The 18,413-nt window shown below is 43.6% G+C and overlaps 2 protein-coding genes across 5 annotated transcripts; both read right to left on the reverse strand.

Annotated features, from left to right (window-relative positions):
* Positions 1 to 1,271: 1,271 nt before the first annotated feature.
* On the reverse strand, positions 1,272 to 3,586 carry mcat (malonyl CoA:ACP acyltransferase (mitochondrial)). Its single transcript, XM_046329074.1, has 5 exons — positions 2,942 to 3,586; positions 2,620 to 2,707; positions 2,307 to 2,524; positions 1,956 to 2,093; positions 1,272 to 1,700 (listed from the first exon to the last, which is right to left on the reverse strand). Exons 1-5 carry the CDS (start codon positions 3,431 to 3,433, stop codon positions 1,428 to 1,430), a joined length of 1,209 nt encoding a protein of 402 aa, XP_046185030.1. The 5' UTR covers positions 3,434 to 3,586; the 3' UTR covers positions 1,272 to 1,427.
* Positions 3,587 to 3,851: 265 nt separating this feature from the next.
* Positions 3,852 to 17,117, reverse strand: LOC124014360 (differentially expressed in FDCP 6-like). Of its 4 annotated transcripts, none has more exons than XM_046329255.1 (13): positions 16,958 to 17,117; positions 16,684 to 16,871; positions 15,381 to 15,524; positions 14,305 to 14,493; positions 13,382 to 13,570; positions 13,100 to 13,246; positions 6,716 to 6,824; positions 6,317 to 6,528; positions 6,114 to 6,221; positions 5,804 to 5,970; positions 5,332 to 5,533; positions 4,947 to 5,037; positions 3,852 to 4,801 (listed from the first exon to the last, which is right to left on the reverse strand). In XM_046329255.1, exons 2-13 carry the CDS (start codon positions 16,792 to 16,794, stop codon positions 4,602 to 4,604), a joined length of 1,869 nt encoding a protein of 622 aa, XP_046185211.1. In that variant the 5' UTR covers positions 16,795 to 16,871; positions 16,958 to 17,117; the 3' UTR covers positions 3,852 to 4,601. The 4 variants fall into 4 exon arrangements, with proteins under 4 accessions (XP_046185211.1, XP_046185210.1, XP_046185212.1 ...); XM_046329254.1 differs by having other exon boundaries at positions 13,382 to 13,612; XM_046329256.1 differs by lacking the exon at positions 16,684 to 16,871 and having other exon boundaries at positions 13,382 to 13,612; positions 16,958 to 17,108.
* Positions 17,118 to 18,413: the final 1,296 nt, after the last annotated feature.

An 18,413-nucleotide genomic window follows, 5' to 3' on the forward strand; every position in this document is an offset into this window, starting at 1 on the left:
AAACTGACTTGACTCTCATAAATACCAGATATTTATTTATTGGTGCAAGGTCACTTGAATGAGTTCATATGGACAAAGTCATTTCTGTCACATTGAAGGAAGTATACTGTAGGTAATGTATGTGTATCTGTCTTTAGTACTGATTTACTCATTTTGGGTGTCATGACGTGGCCCTCTTCAGATATAGCAAGCACCAACTCTCTCTCTTCCCCCTACACCCAGGCTGTTATCTCAGATCGTATATTCCTGGAGGAGCCTCTCTCCCTCATGCAGTATAGAGAGAGAAAGGTTCACAGTAGAACTTCTTCTACCTCACAGAACTTGAGAACTAAACAATATCCATGTTTTGGAGAATGTGTAACCGGTCGGTGGAGAATCCAGCTACGACCGGTCCATTTTGTTAGTTTGTGATCTCATTGAGAGATGAATACAGCCACATTACCATAACTCTGTTTATACAAGAGTCTCTGTTATGATTTGCATCTAATTATTGTATAAAATGAATGAGTAAAGATGAAACTGTGAAATTATGTAATGTGATTTTAAAATGTTTCATGAAAGAGAATCCAATTCCCTTTAAAGTTAAGTCAATGGCCCGCCCCATGAGCACAGACTTCTTGCGTCATGGGACAGCCTTTTCTGCTGTTCCGAATAAAACCCCCACCTAGAGAAGCCCACTTCAGACCAAGCGTACCTCGATTACCTTAGAGGGCTAAGCTTTGAGACAGACGATTCCAACAGAGATCATGACACACTGACCGTAAATATATATATTGATTGCAATTAAGTGAGTGTTGAGTGAGCGTTCGTGTGCAAAGGATTAGCATTTCAATTATTATAATTATCAACTGTGCAGTGTCTGTCTTTCCCAGCCTTCTCAGCCACACCCACTTCCTCATTTGTCCACCAAGCCGTCATACCGGTTTAGCCCACTAGGGCACATCTATAATTTCCTTAACCGTATCTGTTTTATGCATTTCTGTGATTATTTAGTTCGTAAATAAATGATTAAGACAATTGATGTATGGATGATTCATAGTAAAGGCTGGGTTTGTGCAGATAACCAACGATTTACGACGTTCGGAATGAGACTAACGTGAGGTAAAGAATGATTAATTCATTAGAAAACGAATTGATCAGATATTAAAATATCTGAAAAGTTATTAGGAAAATTATAACTAATCTGTAGATTTTCCTTGGTGCCCCGAATTCCTAGTTAATTACATTTACATGATTAAACTAAATCACATAATAATAATTACAGAGAATTGATTTGATAAAATTAGTCTTCACTTTAATGATGCCAAAGACACGACATGGGTGATTGTCAATGGGTGTATACTGTACAGTATGTAGACTGTACTGTATTGATACGAGTCTCTCCACAAATCCATGTGTCCGGTCTTACTCCTCAGACCATAATCCTCTCAGTCATCGTGGGTGGTGACGTCCACGTGTGTGTAGCTCTTGTAGGCCTTCATGTTGCACTTCTGCAGCGTGGCCCCCAGCTGCTTCCCGGGGCCCACCTCGTAGGTGTGGGGGAAGCTCTGACCCTGGGTCCTCTCGAACACCTCGTGGAGGGTCTGCTCCCACTTCACTGGTGACACCAGCTGCTTGGCCAGCTGCCTGCGCACGTGGCCCTCATGCATGTAGCGCTTGGCGTCCACGTTGGAGTACACGTTGATCTCGGGCCGACGTACCTAAGTTGGGATGGGCAGAGAGACTGGTTTGGTAAAGGAAACTGTAAATGTTTTTAAACAAACTTATACAATTGACAATCTGTCTGTGGCCCATGTTAGGAATCAAATTTTGTAAACTCCACCATACTTCAACCAACAGGACTGGAGAAATTCTATACTTCACGTATGCTGTGTTTTGTTACATCCTGGCTGCACAGTACATTGACCAACTGGAAATTGAAAATATATTATTGACTGATTGATGAAGTTCGGTACCTCCACCTGTCTGAGGACATCTCTCAGGGGCTCGCTGGCAGATTCCATCAATGCTGTGTGGAAGGCCCCACTCACCGGGAGCGGCCGCGCACGCAGGAAGTGAAGTTTCCTCGAGTTCTGTTGTAGGAAGTCCAGTGCCTGAGGGAGGGAGGACAGGAGGAAGTGTCTGTTACTCATTCCCAATTCCACCCCTCGCTCCTTCCCCTAACCCATTTAGGTATATCTGACAAGTAGGCCTAGTGCCTGCTTGACTCTGATCTCAAATAAATGTGAGGTACGGAAATCCAGGATGTTGTGGCCCAAGAGAGTGACCCAACTTCAAAGAATAATGACTCCCCATCCATCCACTACCTCTTTGTGGCCAGCGATTACTCTCCCGTCGGGGAAAAGGTAGTTGGCCACGCTGCAGACGGGCTCCTTGATGCCCAGGCTAAGGCAGTGCTCTCTGGCTTGCAAACAGGCATATTTGTACTTAGCCTGGGGCCGTCCCATTACCGACAGCATGCCACTAGGGATCAGCTCTGACGCTTTCTGCATGGCCTCTGCTCGCACCTTCACCGCATACAGGGCTGTAGGATGAAAGAAAACTATGGCGACTTAGAATTGTTTACCATCCGTTCATAATTAAGTATAGCACAGCATTGTATAGACTGTTGAGGTTCACCTTCTGCGAAATCCATGGCACCAGAAAACACCAGGGCTGCAAACTCTCCCACACTAAATCCTGCAGCAGCCACACAATTCTCAATGGCCTTGAGATGGATGAGGTCGCATATGATGGATGACAAGATGTGCGATGAGTTTTGTTTGTGGAGAAATAAAATATCATTAGTATAAAACATCAGGGTGTCTTAGGCTGTATAGTTAAACATATTTAATGTATACTTTGCCATGAAATGCACACTTGTAACTATTTAAATAAGATGCAACTCACACAGCATCGGCGCATAAGCAGCTACAGACATGGCAACTACTATGTGGCTTACCGCTGGGTTTTCGTGGTTCAGCCTCTCCACAGCCGCCAGTGATGTGACAAACACGGCGGGCTGACAGTGGACTGTCTTCATCAATTCCTCCTCTGGTCCATCTAGGCACATAGACAGCAAGTCGTAGCCCAGTATCTTCTGCGCGACGGCAAACATGTCCTTGACGTTTCTGTATTTCAGAAGCCCGCGACCCATACCCACGAACTGACTCCCCTGCCCGGGGAAGAGAAGCACAGAACTCTCGCTCGGTTTTCTTTTGGGTCTCCGTTGCTCTTCCTCCGTGGGCTCATTCTCAATGAGTTGGTCTTTGGTCTCAGGTGATGTTTGTGCCCCGTTCTGTGAGCCATGCTGATGGGAGTTGTTTGACACTTTCCTGCACAAGAAGGGAAATGACCTAAGCTCCGTTATTGAAGATGTCCTCATATTGAGGAGAGTAGCGCCTCTCATGTTGACTGATACACCTTTTCGCAGGACGACAACCTTAATGTGCATAATATTGCCACATGCAATCCCTAAATTTGGTGTCCACTGAAGCGGTTCGTAAGTTATAAGTTTACGGTACTCATATTATACAGTCCCTGAGACTATCAATCGACGCAGGGCGCAGCCATATTGTTTCGGAGAGAAAAGTCGCTTTCAAATGACGTAGAACGACGGTCAGTGTTTGGGCGCGTTGCAGATTCACAAGATATCACACAAATACATCACAACACGCCAAAAATACTCACATTGAAATAGCGATCTTTAGTTAGAAATATTGCACGTGATTGTTTGAATATTTTTTCATTGCTTGGTAGGCCTACTTACCTACACAAACATGTTCAACTTCTGTTCAAGTTCAACTTCGAAAAAACATCAACCTCGATATACTGTATAATACTATATGTGAAATATGGACATTATTAAGACATGTATTTGGATATATTTATTTGAAATACTAGTACATATTACATATGCATTTGAAATATATGTCAATATATTAGGCATATGTGAGCCACAGATTTAAGACGTTACTTCAAATAGATTGCATTTCAGTTTTCCTTTCCTGACAAAAAAATGGCATACATGGGTTTGTTAGACTGCCTTGTATCAAATAGAGAAGAGAGCAATCACGTTGTTCACACACTACATACTAGTACGCACACTTCTTTTGTACAGAAATTCAAACCTGTCGTTTATTCTCTGTATTGTATCATTTACAATGACTGTTGTCCCCTAGCAAGATGGAAATCTGAACAGTCAGTTGGTTAATGAGGTGTTTCTCAGTTCTTGAAGTAGTGTATAGGCTACTGGGTCCACCTGCCAAGAATCATAGTCCTCATGGGACATGTTCGTACAGAACGGCAGATTATTTGTGAAGGAAGAAACAAAAAAAAGTGCATTCTTATTGCACAGGTAGTATCTCCTCGATCAAAGCACTTTATAAAGGAAGACAAATTCCCTTAAAATGTATTTTTTTACAGATCCTACTCATCTCCTAGTCAGCACTACCATTGGTAAAGGTCAGGTTCCTCCCCGACTACATTCCAGATCTTCAAAGCCTGGATTGGTATTTAACACATCAGCTAAGCACCTCAATTGATGTAGAAATCTGATGCCCGACTGCACAGTCGACAAAGTGGCACCCAACCATTGATTGATACAATTTACCCATGACACATCACGATCCCCCAGGCTCTGACAGGGTGAAAGCCTCCACCTGTTCCTGTAGTCCTTTCTCTTCTGTAGCCGATTGGCTCTCAAGTATTTGCTGAGTTTCTTGATTGGCTCTTGGTTGGAGTTTAGCGATAAACTCACTGCTGGCTAACGCCCCCTCCTGTTTCGAGCAGGTGATTTTCACTGGCAACGATGATAACTTGTCTGTAGCAAAAGATGTGGCATACCATATTTAGTATATTTTATTTTATTTTTTATATTTTATTGACTGTCCATCAAATCTGATTTCTTATTGTAGTATTTTCTTGATTTATTACAACAGAGAGAGAGAGACATGGCAGAGCATTACCCCCAGGTGCGATGGGTTTCATTAGGCGGTTGAGCTGAACGTTCCAGTGTCGGACATGGTTGCTAGCTTTACGAAGCTTCTCCTGAACTTCCTACAGACCCAGAGAGAAGGAAACAAGGACATGAGAACACAGTTAAATCTGATGTCAGTTGCACTTTGTTTTACCATATATCATTTACAAGCTGTTATTGACTTATAGGTGCCCTATGCAACAATTCCACCTGCAAATAATTATATAAAGCTTTTTCACTGTGGAAATGATGTCTACCTAAAGTCCACAGGAGCAAGATACCCACCTAAAAAGATCCTGAACAATAGCCTTATCCTGCTCTCCCCTCACCTCCTGCCACCTCTTCTCCTCTACCTCTCATCTCCTCTCCCTCACCTCTAGGTGTTGGTGACTCCTCTCTCGGGTCTCTCGGAGGCTCTGGAGCTCCTGGGAGGCGTAGTGAAGGGCAGAGGGGGCCGGCCGCTCTTCCTTAGCTCTGTTTGGGGCCTCCTCCCTGGGGCTGAAGTGGCGGGATGCCTCCTGCTGCTCCTGGAGGAGCAGACACTGCCTGCTCTTCTCCTCCTCTGCCTGCAGTACCCTGGTAAAGGAGAGGAAGGAGGACAACGGTAGAGAGACAGTAGAAAGGGAGACAAGGATAGATAGATCCCTCATCCTCTCCTAAGGACACAGAAGACAATTCTACTGCAATAGACCGGGACGTTTGGTGATCTGATCTGTGTCTTTAGTCTTGCAGCCATGTGTGTGTGTGTCCATGTGTGTGTGTGTAAAATGGTATGTGTGTGCCTGACTTTCTCCTCCATGTGGGCCTGTATCTCCGTGTTGAGATACGTTTGTGTAGGCGTGTTACCCTTCTAGCTCCAGCCTGACTCTCTCCTCCTCCATGTGGGCCTGTATCTCTGTGTTGAGAGCAGCCTCCAGTTTCTGCTGGGTCAGCTCCAGCTCCTGGATCCGCTTCCTCTGCTGCTCGGCCTCCTTTTCCTTCTCTGCCATCTCAGCCTGCATGCTCTCCCGCAACTGGGGAACACACGCAGGCAGGCAATCAGGCACATACGTATAGATGTACACCGGCTGCATTCTCTCTCACACACACTAATCATTTATCTGGGGAACCTACACAGGTGCACTAATTAACCTCATTTTTCAGTACATGAGCTCACCTTCTCTGCCTCCTCTAGCTGTCTCTCCAACTCTCTCTGGACCTCCTTCTGTTGCTCCCTCTCTTTCTCCTCCTCCTCCCTGCGCCGTGCCTCCACCTCTCGCTGGTGCTGTGGGACACAAATACATGTTAGGTACTGTATGCATTACCCCCGCTTTCCTATCTCTCCTCTTTAATGTCTCACTCGCTCTCCCTCCTGCTCACCTGAATAATACTCTCTATCTCCCGTCCTTGCCGTTCCTTTTCCTTCTCCAGGTCTTGAATGGTAAGCTCTTCTGATTGGTTGCCGCGGCTGCTGCTGGCGCTCAGGCTGCGCTCCCGTAGACTCTGCTCGCGCTGGACCTGCCTCTTCAGCTTTAGTTCCTGGTGGAGGGAGGACTTGCGCTCACCCTGGAGACGGATGGCAGTCTGCAAGGCTGGGGAGAGAGAGGACAGACACACACAGGAGAATAAAAAAAAGTGATGTTCCTTCCCTAGTGCTTTTCAACCTAGGGTTCTCCCAAATGTTTTAACCATTATGTTAACAGGATATCCTCTTGGTCCGAGGACGACAATTAGGCTTGTGTCTCAGGCAGGGCGTTACACTTGTTCACATCCCCTCACCTTGGGTCCATTCCACCTTCTGTCTCTGGTCAGCGGCACTCATCTCATAGGTCTTGCTGGTGGTCTTCACACAAAAGAGACAACGCTTCCCATCCCTGTCTGGAATAGCCTAAGACAAAGAGAGGACAACTGGTGGTTGACTACCAGGGTGTCATTGACTTATCAAGACCCCAAGTTCCGCTCAACTAATCCCGACCATAAATGATCAGTATTAGCATCAGGCTCGCAATAGGTAACCCTCATTGACTCTTGTTGTAATCCACATCCTAGTTCAAAATATAGGCCCGATGGTACATTTCTAGACAAGCTTGTATCTATACCAATTCAAGGTAACCCTATGGTATTTTCAAATCAGGGGTTACCAACTGAGCATATGTGCTGATATTAGAGTCTGATATGAAATCCTGCAGCTGTGGTGTTGGACTGATTCATGTAAATGCCAGAAGTTTGATCTTGAACTCTGACCTCTCAAACTAATGTGGACATTCTGGTAATATCTGAAACTGCAAAAATGGAAGAGGGAAAGAGTAAAGACCATGGTCAGCCCTGCATTAAAAGACCAAAAGTGGTTAAAGAAAATTATGATAAATAAAAAAAGTATACCAGTTTCATTTAAGGACCAAAAATGGACAGCTGTGCCATATACAGTGGGGCAAAAAAGTATTTAGTCAGCCATCAAATTGTGCAAGTTCTCCCACTTGAAAAGATGAGGCCTGTAATTCAGAAAAAATGAGAAAATAAAATCCAGAAAATCATACTGTAGGATTTTTTAAATGAATTTATTTGCAAATTATGGTGGAAAATAAGTATTTGGTCACCTACAAACAAGCAAGATTTCTGGCTCTCACAGACCTGTAACTTCTTCTTTTAGAGACTCCTCTGTCCTCCACTCGTTACCTGTATTAAATGGCACCTGTTTGAACTTGTTATCAGTATAAAAGACACCTGTCCACAACCTCAAACAGTCACACTCCAAACTCCACTATGGCCAAGACCAAAGAGCTGTCAAAGGACACCAGAAACAAAATTGTAGACCTGCACCAGGCTGGGAAGACTGAATCTGCAATAGGTAAGCAGCTTGGTTTGAAGAAATCAACTGTGAGAGCAATTATTAGGAAATGGAAGACATACAAGACCACTGATAATCTCCCTTGATCTGGGGCTCCACGTAAGATCTCCGTGGGGTCAAAATGATCACAAGAATGGTGAGCAAAAATCCCAGAACCACACGGGGGGACCGTGTGGTTCGTGTGAATGACCTGCAGAGAGCTGGGACCAAAGTAACAAAGCCTACCATCAGCAAGGGTATTGAAGATGAAACGTGACAATGATCCCAAACACACCGCCCGGGCAACGAAGGAGTGGCTTCGTAAGAAGAATTAAGGTCCTGGAGTGGCCTTGCCAGTCTCCAGATCTCAACCCCATAGAAAATCTTTGGAGGGAGTTGAAAGTCCGTGTTGCCCAGCAACAGCCCCAAAACATCACTGCTCTAGAGGAGATCTGCATGGAGGAATGGGCCAAAATACCTGCAACAGTGTGTGAAAACTTACAGAAAACATTTGCCAACAAAGGGTATATAACAAAGTAGAGAAACTTTTGTTATTGACCAAATACTTATTTTCCACCATAATTTGCAAGGATTTTCTGGATTTTTTTCCTTCTCATTTTGTCTGTCATAGTTGAAGTGTACCTATGATGAAAATTACAGGCCTCTCATCTTTTTAAGTGGGAGAACTTGCACAATTGGTGACTGACTAAATACTTTTTTGCCCCACTGTAGATGGGAAGAGATTTAATACACCAACTCCATGGCACATGGTTTATGAACTGATACCACATCTGATACCACACGTAAAATTGTTCCATTTAAATTATACAAAATTCTTGCAACCAATTATATATATAAATAAATAACATGTACACACACATATATAGGGGATAAAACCATCCCAGCGCAATCATTAGATCATTTATTTTGGTACTGTCCATATGTGGCTTGTTTTTGGTCACCAGTTCAGGAATGACTGAAGAATTGCAACATTTACTTGGAGCTAACTCTGCAAATAGCACTGCTGGGTGATTTGAATTTACGATCTGTAGAAACTATGAGAATAGAAAGGTTCAGAACTTTTGTGAAACATAGCACAGTTGAAAGATATATGGCAAATAGAAATCAAAACTGGATGGTGTTCAGAGATAGATGGGAGGGGTTGAGGGACACTTGGCTAAATAAGACTGTGCCGGATACTGATGCATCTCTAGCTGGTTATAATGTTTTGGATCTGACAGAGGTGGAGATGTCACCATATTTACAAAGGACAACTTAAATGTTTCTGTATCTCTCACTACCGCTGTCCCTAAGCAATTTAAACGTCTAGTCCTACATGTGGCCCTTGGTGATAATGCCCAATTTATGCTAGTTAGAATTTATAGTCCTAATCAGAATAGAAAGAGGAGTGGGAGGCCCGGTGCACAACTGAGCAAGGAGACAAGTACAGTAGTGTGTCTAGTTTGAGAAACAGATGCCTCACAAGTCTGCAACTGGCAGCTTCAATAAACAGTACCCGCAAAACACCAGTCTCAACATCAACAGTGAAGAGGAGACTCCGGGATGCTGGCCTTGTAACCAACTTCAGTGCCTAGAACCCTGAACTACAGTCAGGTCAAGACCCTGGTAAGGATGACGAGCACACAGATGAGCATCCCAGAGACCGTTTCTGATAGTTTGTGCAGAAATTCTTCAGTTGTGTAATCCCACAGTTTCATCAAGTGTCTGGGTGGCTGGTCTCAGACGATTCCGCAGGTCAAGGTCCCTGGATGTGGAGGTCCTGGGCTGGCGTGGTTACATGTAGTCTGCGGTTGTGAGGCCGGTTGGACGTATTGCCAAATTCTCTAAAACGTTGGAGGCAGCTTATGGTAGAGAAATAAGCATTACATTATCTAGCAACAGCTCTAGTGGACATTCCTGCAGTCAGCATGCCAATTGCATGCTCCCTTAACTTGAGACATCTGTGGCATTGTGCGGTGTGACAAAACTGCACATTTTAGAGTGGCCTTTTATTGTCCTCAGCACAAGGTACACCTGTGTAATAATCATACTGTTTAATCAGCTTCTTGATATGCCACACCAGTCAGGTGGATATTTTTGTTCAGTATGGTATACCTTTTTTCAAGATGAGTGATGACAAGAGAATCATCCAGCCCTTTGGGTATCTAACTACACCCCCATATGCCATGTCTTGAAATATGCAGACAGATTAACAGACATAGTGCTGTTTCAGCAGCTACACTTGTCTAGATGATGTGCTATATTGTTTACACCACAAGAATCATTGTGCTGCCTTATTTATTGACCCGTCAAAAGTATTTGCTGACCATTTCTTACTTGTACAAAGGTTGTGTGAAATATGTTAGATCAGGCATCTTGCAGTTGGTTCAATAACCATCTAAATGGTGAGGACACAACTTGTACTGACGTTATCAAATCTAGCTTCCTCAATATTATGAACGGTTTGCCGCAGGGGTCGATTTTTGGCCCTGTTCTCTTCACTATTTCTATACATAATATTGGTCTATCCGTTAAAACCTGTAACATTCATCTCTATGCGGATGATAGTGATTTACTCCTGTTCCCATCTTAACAGCAGGCCATTCATAACCTTTAGCATGGTTTTGACTCCATTCAAAAATTGCTTACTGATCTTAAAACTAGTGCTAAATGCTAATAAAAAAATAAAAAAACTTGGTTATGTTGGTCTCCAGGTTTCGTAATATTAACTTTGAGGACCTACATATTTGCACATTGACTACAGGAAAAAGAGGACCGAGCACACCCCCATTCTCATCTACAGGGCTGTAGTGGAGCAGGTTGAGAGCTTCAAGTTCCTTGGTGTCCACATCAACAATAAACTAGAATGGTCCAAACACACCAAGACAGTCGTGAAGAGGGCACGACAAAGCCTATTCCCCATCAGGAAACTAAAAATTGTCAAAGACCCCAGCCACCCCAGTCGTAGACTGTTCTCTCTATTACCACATGGCAAGCGGTACCTGAGTGCCAAGTCTAGGACAAAAAGGCTTCAACAGTTTTTATCGAAGCCATAAGACCCCTGAATAGGTAATTGCATTGTGAGCCCCCCCCCAACCTGTTTTTACACTGCTGCTACTCTCTGTTTATCATATATGCAGTCACTTTAACCATAACTACATGTACATACTACCTCAAGCCTGACTAACCAGTGTCTGTATGTAGCCTGTCTTTTTACTGTTGTTTTATTTCTTTACCTACCTATTGTTCACCTAATACCTTTTTTTGCACTATTGGCTAGAGCCTGTAAGCAAGCATTTCACTGTAAGGTCTACACCTGTTGAATTCGGCACACGTGACAAATAAACTCTGATTTGATTGAAGGGAGCCCAAATTGAACAAGACCTCCATTATAAGTACTTGGGTGTTTGGATTGATAAGCTGTCTTTAAAAAAAACACACATTGACAAACTGACACGAAAGTTGAGAATTAAGATAGGATTGATTTTTATATAAAAGAAACCAGCCTCACTTTGAAAAGTAGAAGGAAGACTGTTCAAGGAACACTTCTCCCAGGACCTGATTATGGTGATGTAATCTACATGCATGTGGCAGCCTCTGCTTTAAAAACGTTAGATTCAAACTAGCATTCAGCACTTCGTCTTATCACCGGGGACAATGTTCCGTACACATCGCCAAATGTTGTATAGTCCCATTGGCTGGGAGTCTAACTACCAGAAGGGTCCAGCACTGGCTACTTTTTGTACATAAAGCGGTTCTTCAGGGACCCCCAACTACATCAGCTCACGTATTAACTGAAGATCCAGCCATTTTCAGACCCGCTCTCTGGACCGACTGCTTCTGGAGGTCCAGCTCATGGAATAGCCTTCAGGTCACCTTGAAATTACACTCACTGCTCTCCACTGGACAGTTTAGATGGAGTTTAAGGGAGGTGATGTGAGAGTTGTGTTTGTTTTGATTAATCCTGTTTTATTTCTTGTATTGATATTTATTTTATGTTAATGTTCACAGGGATTCCTTTCAAATTAGACCCTGATCAAAATGGTGACCCACCCTGTAGAAATAAAAAGTTAAATTTAAAAAATACAAAAGATGACCAGAAGTATGTGGACATCTGCTCGTCGAACATCTCATTCCAAAATCATGGGCATTAACATGGAGTTGGTCCCCCATTTGCTACTATAACAGCCTTCACTCTTTTGGGAAGGATTTCCACTAGATGTTGGAACATTGCTGCAGGGACTTGCTTCCATTCAGCCACAAGAGCATTTGTCAGGTGGGCACTGATGTTGGGCGATTAGGTCTGGCTCGGAGTCTGCATCCCAATTAATCACAAAGGGGTTCGATGGGGTTGGAATCAGGGCTCTGTATAGGCCAGTTAAGTTCTTCCACATTGATTTTGACAAACCATTTCTGTATGGACCTGGCTTTGTGCACGGCGGCATTGTCATGCTGAAACATGAGAAGGGCCTTCCCCAAACTCTTGCCACAAATTTTGAAGCACAGAATCATCTAGAATGTCATTGTATACTGTAGCGTTAAGATTTCCCTTCACTGGAACTAAAGGGCCTTGGCCAAACCGTGAAAAACAGCCCCAGACCATTATTCCTCCTCCACCAAACTTTACAGTGGGCACTATGCATTTGGGTAGGTAGCGCTCTCCTAGCATCTGCCAAACCCATATGTCTGTCGGACTGCCAGATGGTAAAGTATAATTAATCACTCCAGAGAACACGTTTCCACTGCTCCATAGTCCAATTGCAGCGAGCTTTACACCACTCCAGCAGATGCTTGACATTGAGCATGGTGATCTTAGGCTTGTGTGCGGCTGCCCGGGCATGGAAACCCATTTCATGAAGCTCCTGACGAACAGTTCTTGTGCTGACGTTGCTTCCAGAGGCAGTTTAGAACTCGGTAGTGAGTGTTGCAACTGAGGACAGAGGATTTTTTGCAGCTGGCGGTCCCGTTCTGTGAACTTTTTCCAGCTGGGCTTTTGCTGCTCCTAGACGTTTCCACTTCACAATAACAGCACTTACAGTTGACCGGGGTAGCTCTAGCAGGGCAAAAATATGACAAACTGACTTGTGCCAAGTTGAATGTCACTGAGCACTTCAGTAAGGCCATTCCATTGCCAATATGTTTGTCTATGGAAATTGCATGGCTGTGTGCTCAATTTACTTTTACGTCCACATACTTTTGTATATATAGTGTACTTCTCAGTCTCAGGTACACAGTAGCAATTCACTCAGCCATTAACAAACAAATTGAATTACCCTAGCCAAGATTTTTTCTATCGGTTTTGTGGATTGAAAGATAAACCAGAATAACAAGATTACCTCCACAACACAATACTGGTCCAATGGAATCTCTCCCTTCTTGTCTTTCAGGTCCTCGCTGGCGTAGTAGGCCATGAAGGATGGCCTGAGTACAAACCAACGCTCCATCCAGTTCCTGCGCACATGTCCCTTTTTCCACATGTAACCCTGCGAGAGAGAGAGAGACAGACAGACAGAGAGAGAGAGGGATCGATCATTGTCCCTGTAATGTGAATTTCATTCAGCGCAAACACATCTACACACACATAAAAACAGCCCACACACACAGCCCCACCAACTCACCCTCTTGAGGACGTTGTGGTACATCTCAAAGAAGACCTGGTCCAGAGCCAGACTGAAGGCACCCGCATTGCTGACCCTCAGCAGCCTCCCGGCACCCATGTGATCCAGGAACACCCACACCGACATGCCCTCCTCCTGGACAGAGGCATTTTGGGATAGCAGGTCCTCCAGGGGCTTGCCGTCCCACTCCTGGTTCATCGCAGTGGAAATTTTCTTCATTAGGTACTCCACCTGCGTGTGTGTGTGTGTGTGTGTGTGTGTGTGTGTGTGTGTGTGTGTGTGTGTGTGTTGTGTGTGTGTGTGTGTGTGTGTGTGTGTGTGTGTGTGTGTGTGTGTATACAAGTCAGAAAAGATCTTTATCCTTCTATGGGTGAATTTGCTGAGACCCATACTCAGAAAGTGATCTAGTAAAGGGATAATGCTGTGGTCAGCAAGTTGCAACACATCTTCATAAAGCATGCAGATGTTATCAACAGGAAACCAAACCTCCCTCATATTGGTTTATTCTACTCTGACCTCCTGCTTAGGGGGAGGAGAACAGGAAGTAAGGACCTAGAGTAGAGATATTTTAGCAATGCACCGGAGGATGGTGCATCAGCCTCCACTGAGCAAGGGGCTAATCGATAAACATACCGTTTGTATATTGCAAGCATCAAAGCACACAGTGTAGTCAAAATGACCACTGGACTGCATAACTACACCTATTCTCTTACTGTTTATATACAGTACTGTATGTGTGTCTATTAACCCTCTATTCTCCCTCCCTCTTCAGCTCTCCCCTTTCCCACCGCTCTCTCCCTCTTTTTCAGATGAACTATTTCCTCCCTACCTGTACATCTCTTTTCTCTCTGAAAGATACTATCTGGCTTTATATTTAAATGTGCCAATGGAGGTCAGTCTCTCCCTGCCCCCACCCCCCTCACCTCCTGTGGAATCATGATGAGTGGGTAGTGGTCCTCTGACAGCAGGTTGAAGAGACAGAAAAGTTTGAAGCAGTCTCTCAGGGAGCACAGCAGCCCCCCCTGGCCACTGGTAAGTCTGTAGTTTTTCTTCATGGTCATCATCCAGCACAGGTCGTCAAACGTCTCCTTGTCATATGCACCCTCTTTGACCTGGGTGCAGCACACCAGGGTTTAATTTGTTCATTAGTACTGGTAAAGAGTTTTAGATGTTAAACGGATAGTTCACACAAATGCCATATTGGTTTCAATACCCTGTAAGCAGTCTATGGACAAGGTAAGACAGCAATGCATGTTTTGGTTTTGCTCACAGGTTAAGGAAACCAATATGTAATTTTGGGTGAACTAAAATCAAGATCAAGTGCAATTCATCTCCTGAATGGAATGGAATTCACTCATCTCAATGTGAAAATCCTCAATTGAGTATGATGGGATGGTTACCTTGGCCAGTATGTATTTGTTGAGGTAGTTTACCTTGGCCAGTACGTATTTGTTGAGGTAGTTTACCTTGGCCAGTATGTATTTGTTGAGGTAGTTTACCTTGGCCAGTACCTTGGCCAGTATGTATTTGTTGAGTTTACCTTGGCCAGTAGTTTACCTTGGCCAGTATGTATTTGTTGAGGTAGTTTACCTTGGCCAGTATGTATTTGTTGAGGTAGTTTACCTTGGCCAGTATGTATTTGTTGAGGTAGTTTACCTCGGCCAGTATGTATTTGTTGAGGTAGTTTACCCAGTTATTTGTTGAGGTAGTTTATGTATTTGTTGAGGTAGTTTACCTCGGCCAGTATGTATTTGTTGAGGTAGTTTACCTTGGCCAGTATGTATTTGTTGAGGTAGTTTACCTTGGCCAGTATGTATTTGTTGAGGTAGTTTACCTTGGCCAGTATGTATTTGTTGAGGTAGTTTACCTTGGCCAGTATGTATTTGTCGAGGTAGTTTACCTTGGCCAGTATGTATTTGTTGAGGTAGTTTACCTTGGCCAGTATGTATTTGTTGAGGTAGTTTACCTTGGCCAGTATGTATTTGTTGAGGTAGTTTACCTTGGCCAGTATGTATTTGTTGAGGTAGGGTTGCATGTAGCCATGTTTTGACACCGGTCCATCGTCATCGTCTTGGAAGTGCTCCTCCAGTGCTACGGGGTCGTGAGGGATATTCAACACCGTGTACAGGTTATGTGAGAGAACCTGCGACATGTACGCACACACACAGAGAAATGAAGAAAATGCCTGTGTCAAAGGGAGATTCTCAATTGGTTCACACAACTCCTCTGTCCTCAGTTGTCCTCTCCTCTCCTCCTTTTGAAAAAGCGAGAACACTCCTCTGTTTTAAACTAATTGACACAACTAAGTGATCCTCGAGCACTCTACAACTTAGTGATTTCCGGGTCACCAAGGATAGAGGGCGGAGGATTCGAGGAGAGGATGGACTTTTGGCCAACTGAGAATCTCCCAAAATGACCCTTTAAATGTATAATGTTACTGACAATATTACATCTGCGATTCCTATATTTGTATACAGTATGTAAGTGGTTACTGAATGAGTTCACAACTTCTAATCATCTCAAAACATGTGAAAAAACAAAGCAGTCAATAAGAAAAACCAAAGCAAGCAGTGTCAACAACATTACAGGCCTCTGACTGACTGACACACACACACAGCCCCCTCGGTGTGAGCATGTCTGAACACCTTCCTGCTCTTTCCTGGGATTCTCACCAAAGGGAGAACACAACTTGTTTGAACTCGACAGGCCAGGGACTGTGTGAAGGGGGAGATGACTGAACACACAGCACCGTCTGTTTCTGTTGTACAGTAAACTCGGATATGTTGTCATGTGTACAAGTTGACTGCAGTAAAGGGAGAGGGCCAGTCCTGGACTTTGAAAAGAGGGCATAGGTGATTATCGGCTGACTTTAATGCTCCCATTTCTGTGTGTAGGCTGAGAGCGTTTCATGGATACACACTCATGAGGGTGTATCCATGTGTTAAAGTCACCAATGTATCCAAATTGTTGTGAGTGAGAATGTTTTCATCTGCATGTTTCTCATACTGAGCAGTATTCCTGCATAATCCATGCTAATTATTATTTTTACTGGTGGACTGTTAACTTTATAAATAGTATATATCCCTAGATTCAAGCTGAATAATGTATATAGGCTAATATAATAACTTGTAAGAGGCTAACAATGTACTTTTTAGGCTATCTAAACAAACGATTATGTGTATATTATTATGTGAACTGTAGGCTATGAGTAACATGCTGGCGCCAGAGGCACAGAAGCAATTCAACACCCATTTCCTGATTATAAAGCTCAGCACTTGGAAATATTACACTTCAAATCTAACCTTCAGCTGGGACTTCGATACTTTGCCGCATTTCTCCATGTCCAGCGATGTGAACGCGTACCAGATGGACTTGAGCAGTTCGGATTGTAGTTCCATTGTGGAGACAGACATATTTGCGTCTACATTCCGAAGCGAGCGGAGTTGTGCACAGCACAGTGATATCAGTATTGCAAACTGAAGTGGAAGCACTTAACGAGAAGGCGAACAGGACACGTTAAGAAAAGGGGTGGAGAAGAGAGGAAAAATTATGTAACCAAAGTAAAATACTACCTACCTTATAAACCTATAATTATGTTTTAGGTCACTCGAAGTTAAAACTTGGAAATACTTTGGAAAACTCTGGCATCCTTGTAAATTATTGACCCCTCTCTTTCAAGTGGGTGGTGGTAAATTAACCCCAGCTCTTGGTTGATGTCATCAATAAACATAAGCGATATGCCTTTTTCCCAACGCAGTTAAGACAAAACCACGCCCCGTTATTCAGAGAGGCGTTCTACTACGCTCCCACAGGCAAGCTAGTGTTGTTTGAAGTTATATTATCATCAGTAGTCTATTATCAGGTAAAATCATATGCTTACAATTCATAATTTCTCAAATATGTATTAGCTAATCATTTAGTCGAACAAGCAATGCTACAGCCATTGAATCTGTCTTTGAGCGTTAAGGGATGTTAATGAATAGTTTGGTCCATCCCCCATGTTATTATATTTTTCCATCTTGAAATACAAGGGTAAATGTTATTAATCAGTGACTGAAATTTCGCGCTTTGTGATATTCACTTCCGGACTTCGAGAGCGCTCAAGGTTTTGTAGAACACCTGTTATTCAGAATAACTGGGCGTGGTTTTGGCTTAACTGCGTTGGGAAAAAGAAAGACGCAAGTCGGCCACCCAGCTTTTAAAAATATTTATTTCACCTTTATTTAACCAGGTAGGCTAGTTGAGAACAGGTTCTCATTTGCAACTGCTTACATCCCCCAGCAGCCACTCTGGGTTTGAGTCACACTCTCACACGTCCACAAACTCACAAGTTGTTTCCTTTAAAAGTAAGCGGATGACTGTAGACCGGAAATTATGAGCGGGCCCGCTCTACCGTACACCTTGCCAGTCCAAATAAAATATTTAAATATTGATAGTTTATTTGACCGCGACGCACGCAGACAGAAATACGCATCGATCTCAGGTAAAGCATCCGCGCGAGCGAAAAAGCGCCAGCTCTCAGTATGTGTAGACCATGTATCTGATGCTGTCTGGACCTTACGAGATTGACATGCCATACTAGTTATGTCCAGCCATCGTCAGATACATGGGCTACACATAGAGGGGTACTGTTTCACTCGCTCGAATGCTTTCTCCGCAAAGATAGCAAAGAGGGTGAAGCGAGAGTAAGACAATGCGTTTTTATGGGCATAATGTGCAGACATAATAATCGGCTGCCTTCCCCGCGTTGGGACAAAGACTACCATTGGTAGGGCGGAGACAGGAGCGTCTCGTCATTATATACAGATCTCTTGCGAAATGGAAAGGAGGGTTAGCGGGTGCACAGTCACTGTTAGGATGCTGAATTCCCCTAAAGTAAATTGAGCTTCCACCAAAATACCTGTCTAAATAAAACCATTCGAAATATTTCACCAGGGAGAATGAGGATCATTACCTTCTTCTTTTTTTTCTCCTTAAAAAAAATGTAATAGCTGTGGACAGGGGAGCAGCCAGAGGGGTGTCCGTAGTGGCA

This window comes from Oncorhynchus gorbuscha, linkage group LG25 (genome assembly GCF_021184085.1).
Source record: "Oncorhynchus gorbuscha isolate QuinsamMale2020 ecotype Even-year linkage group LG25, OgorEven_v1.0, whole genome shotgun sequence".
Taxonomy (NCBI): Eukaryota; Metazoa; Chordata; class Actinopteri; order Salmoniformes; family Salmonidae; genus Oncorhynchus; species Oncorhynchus gorbuscha.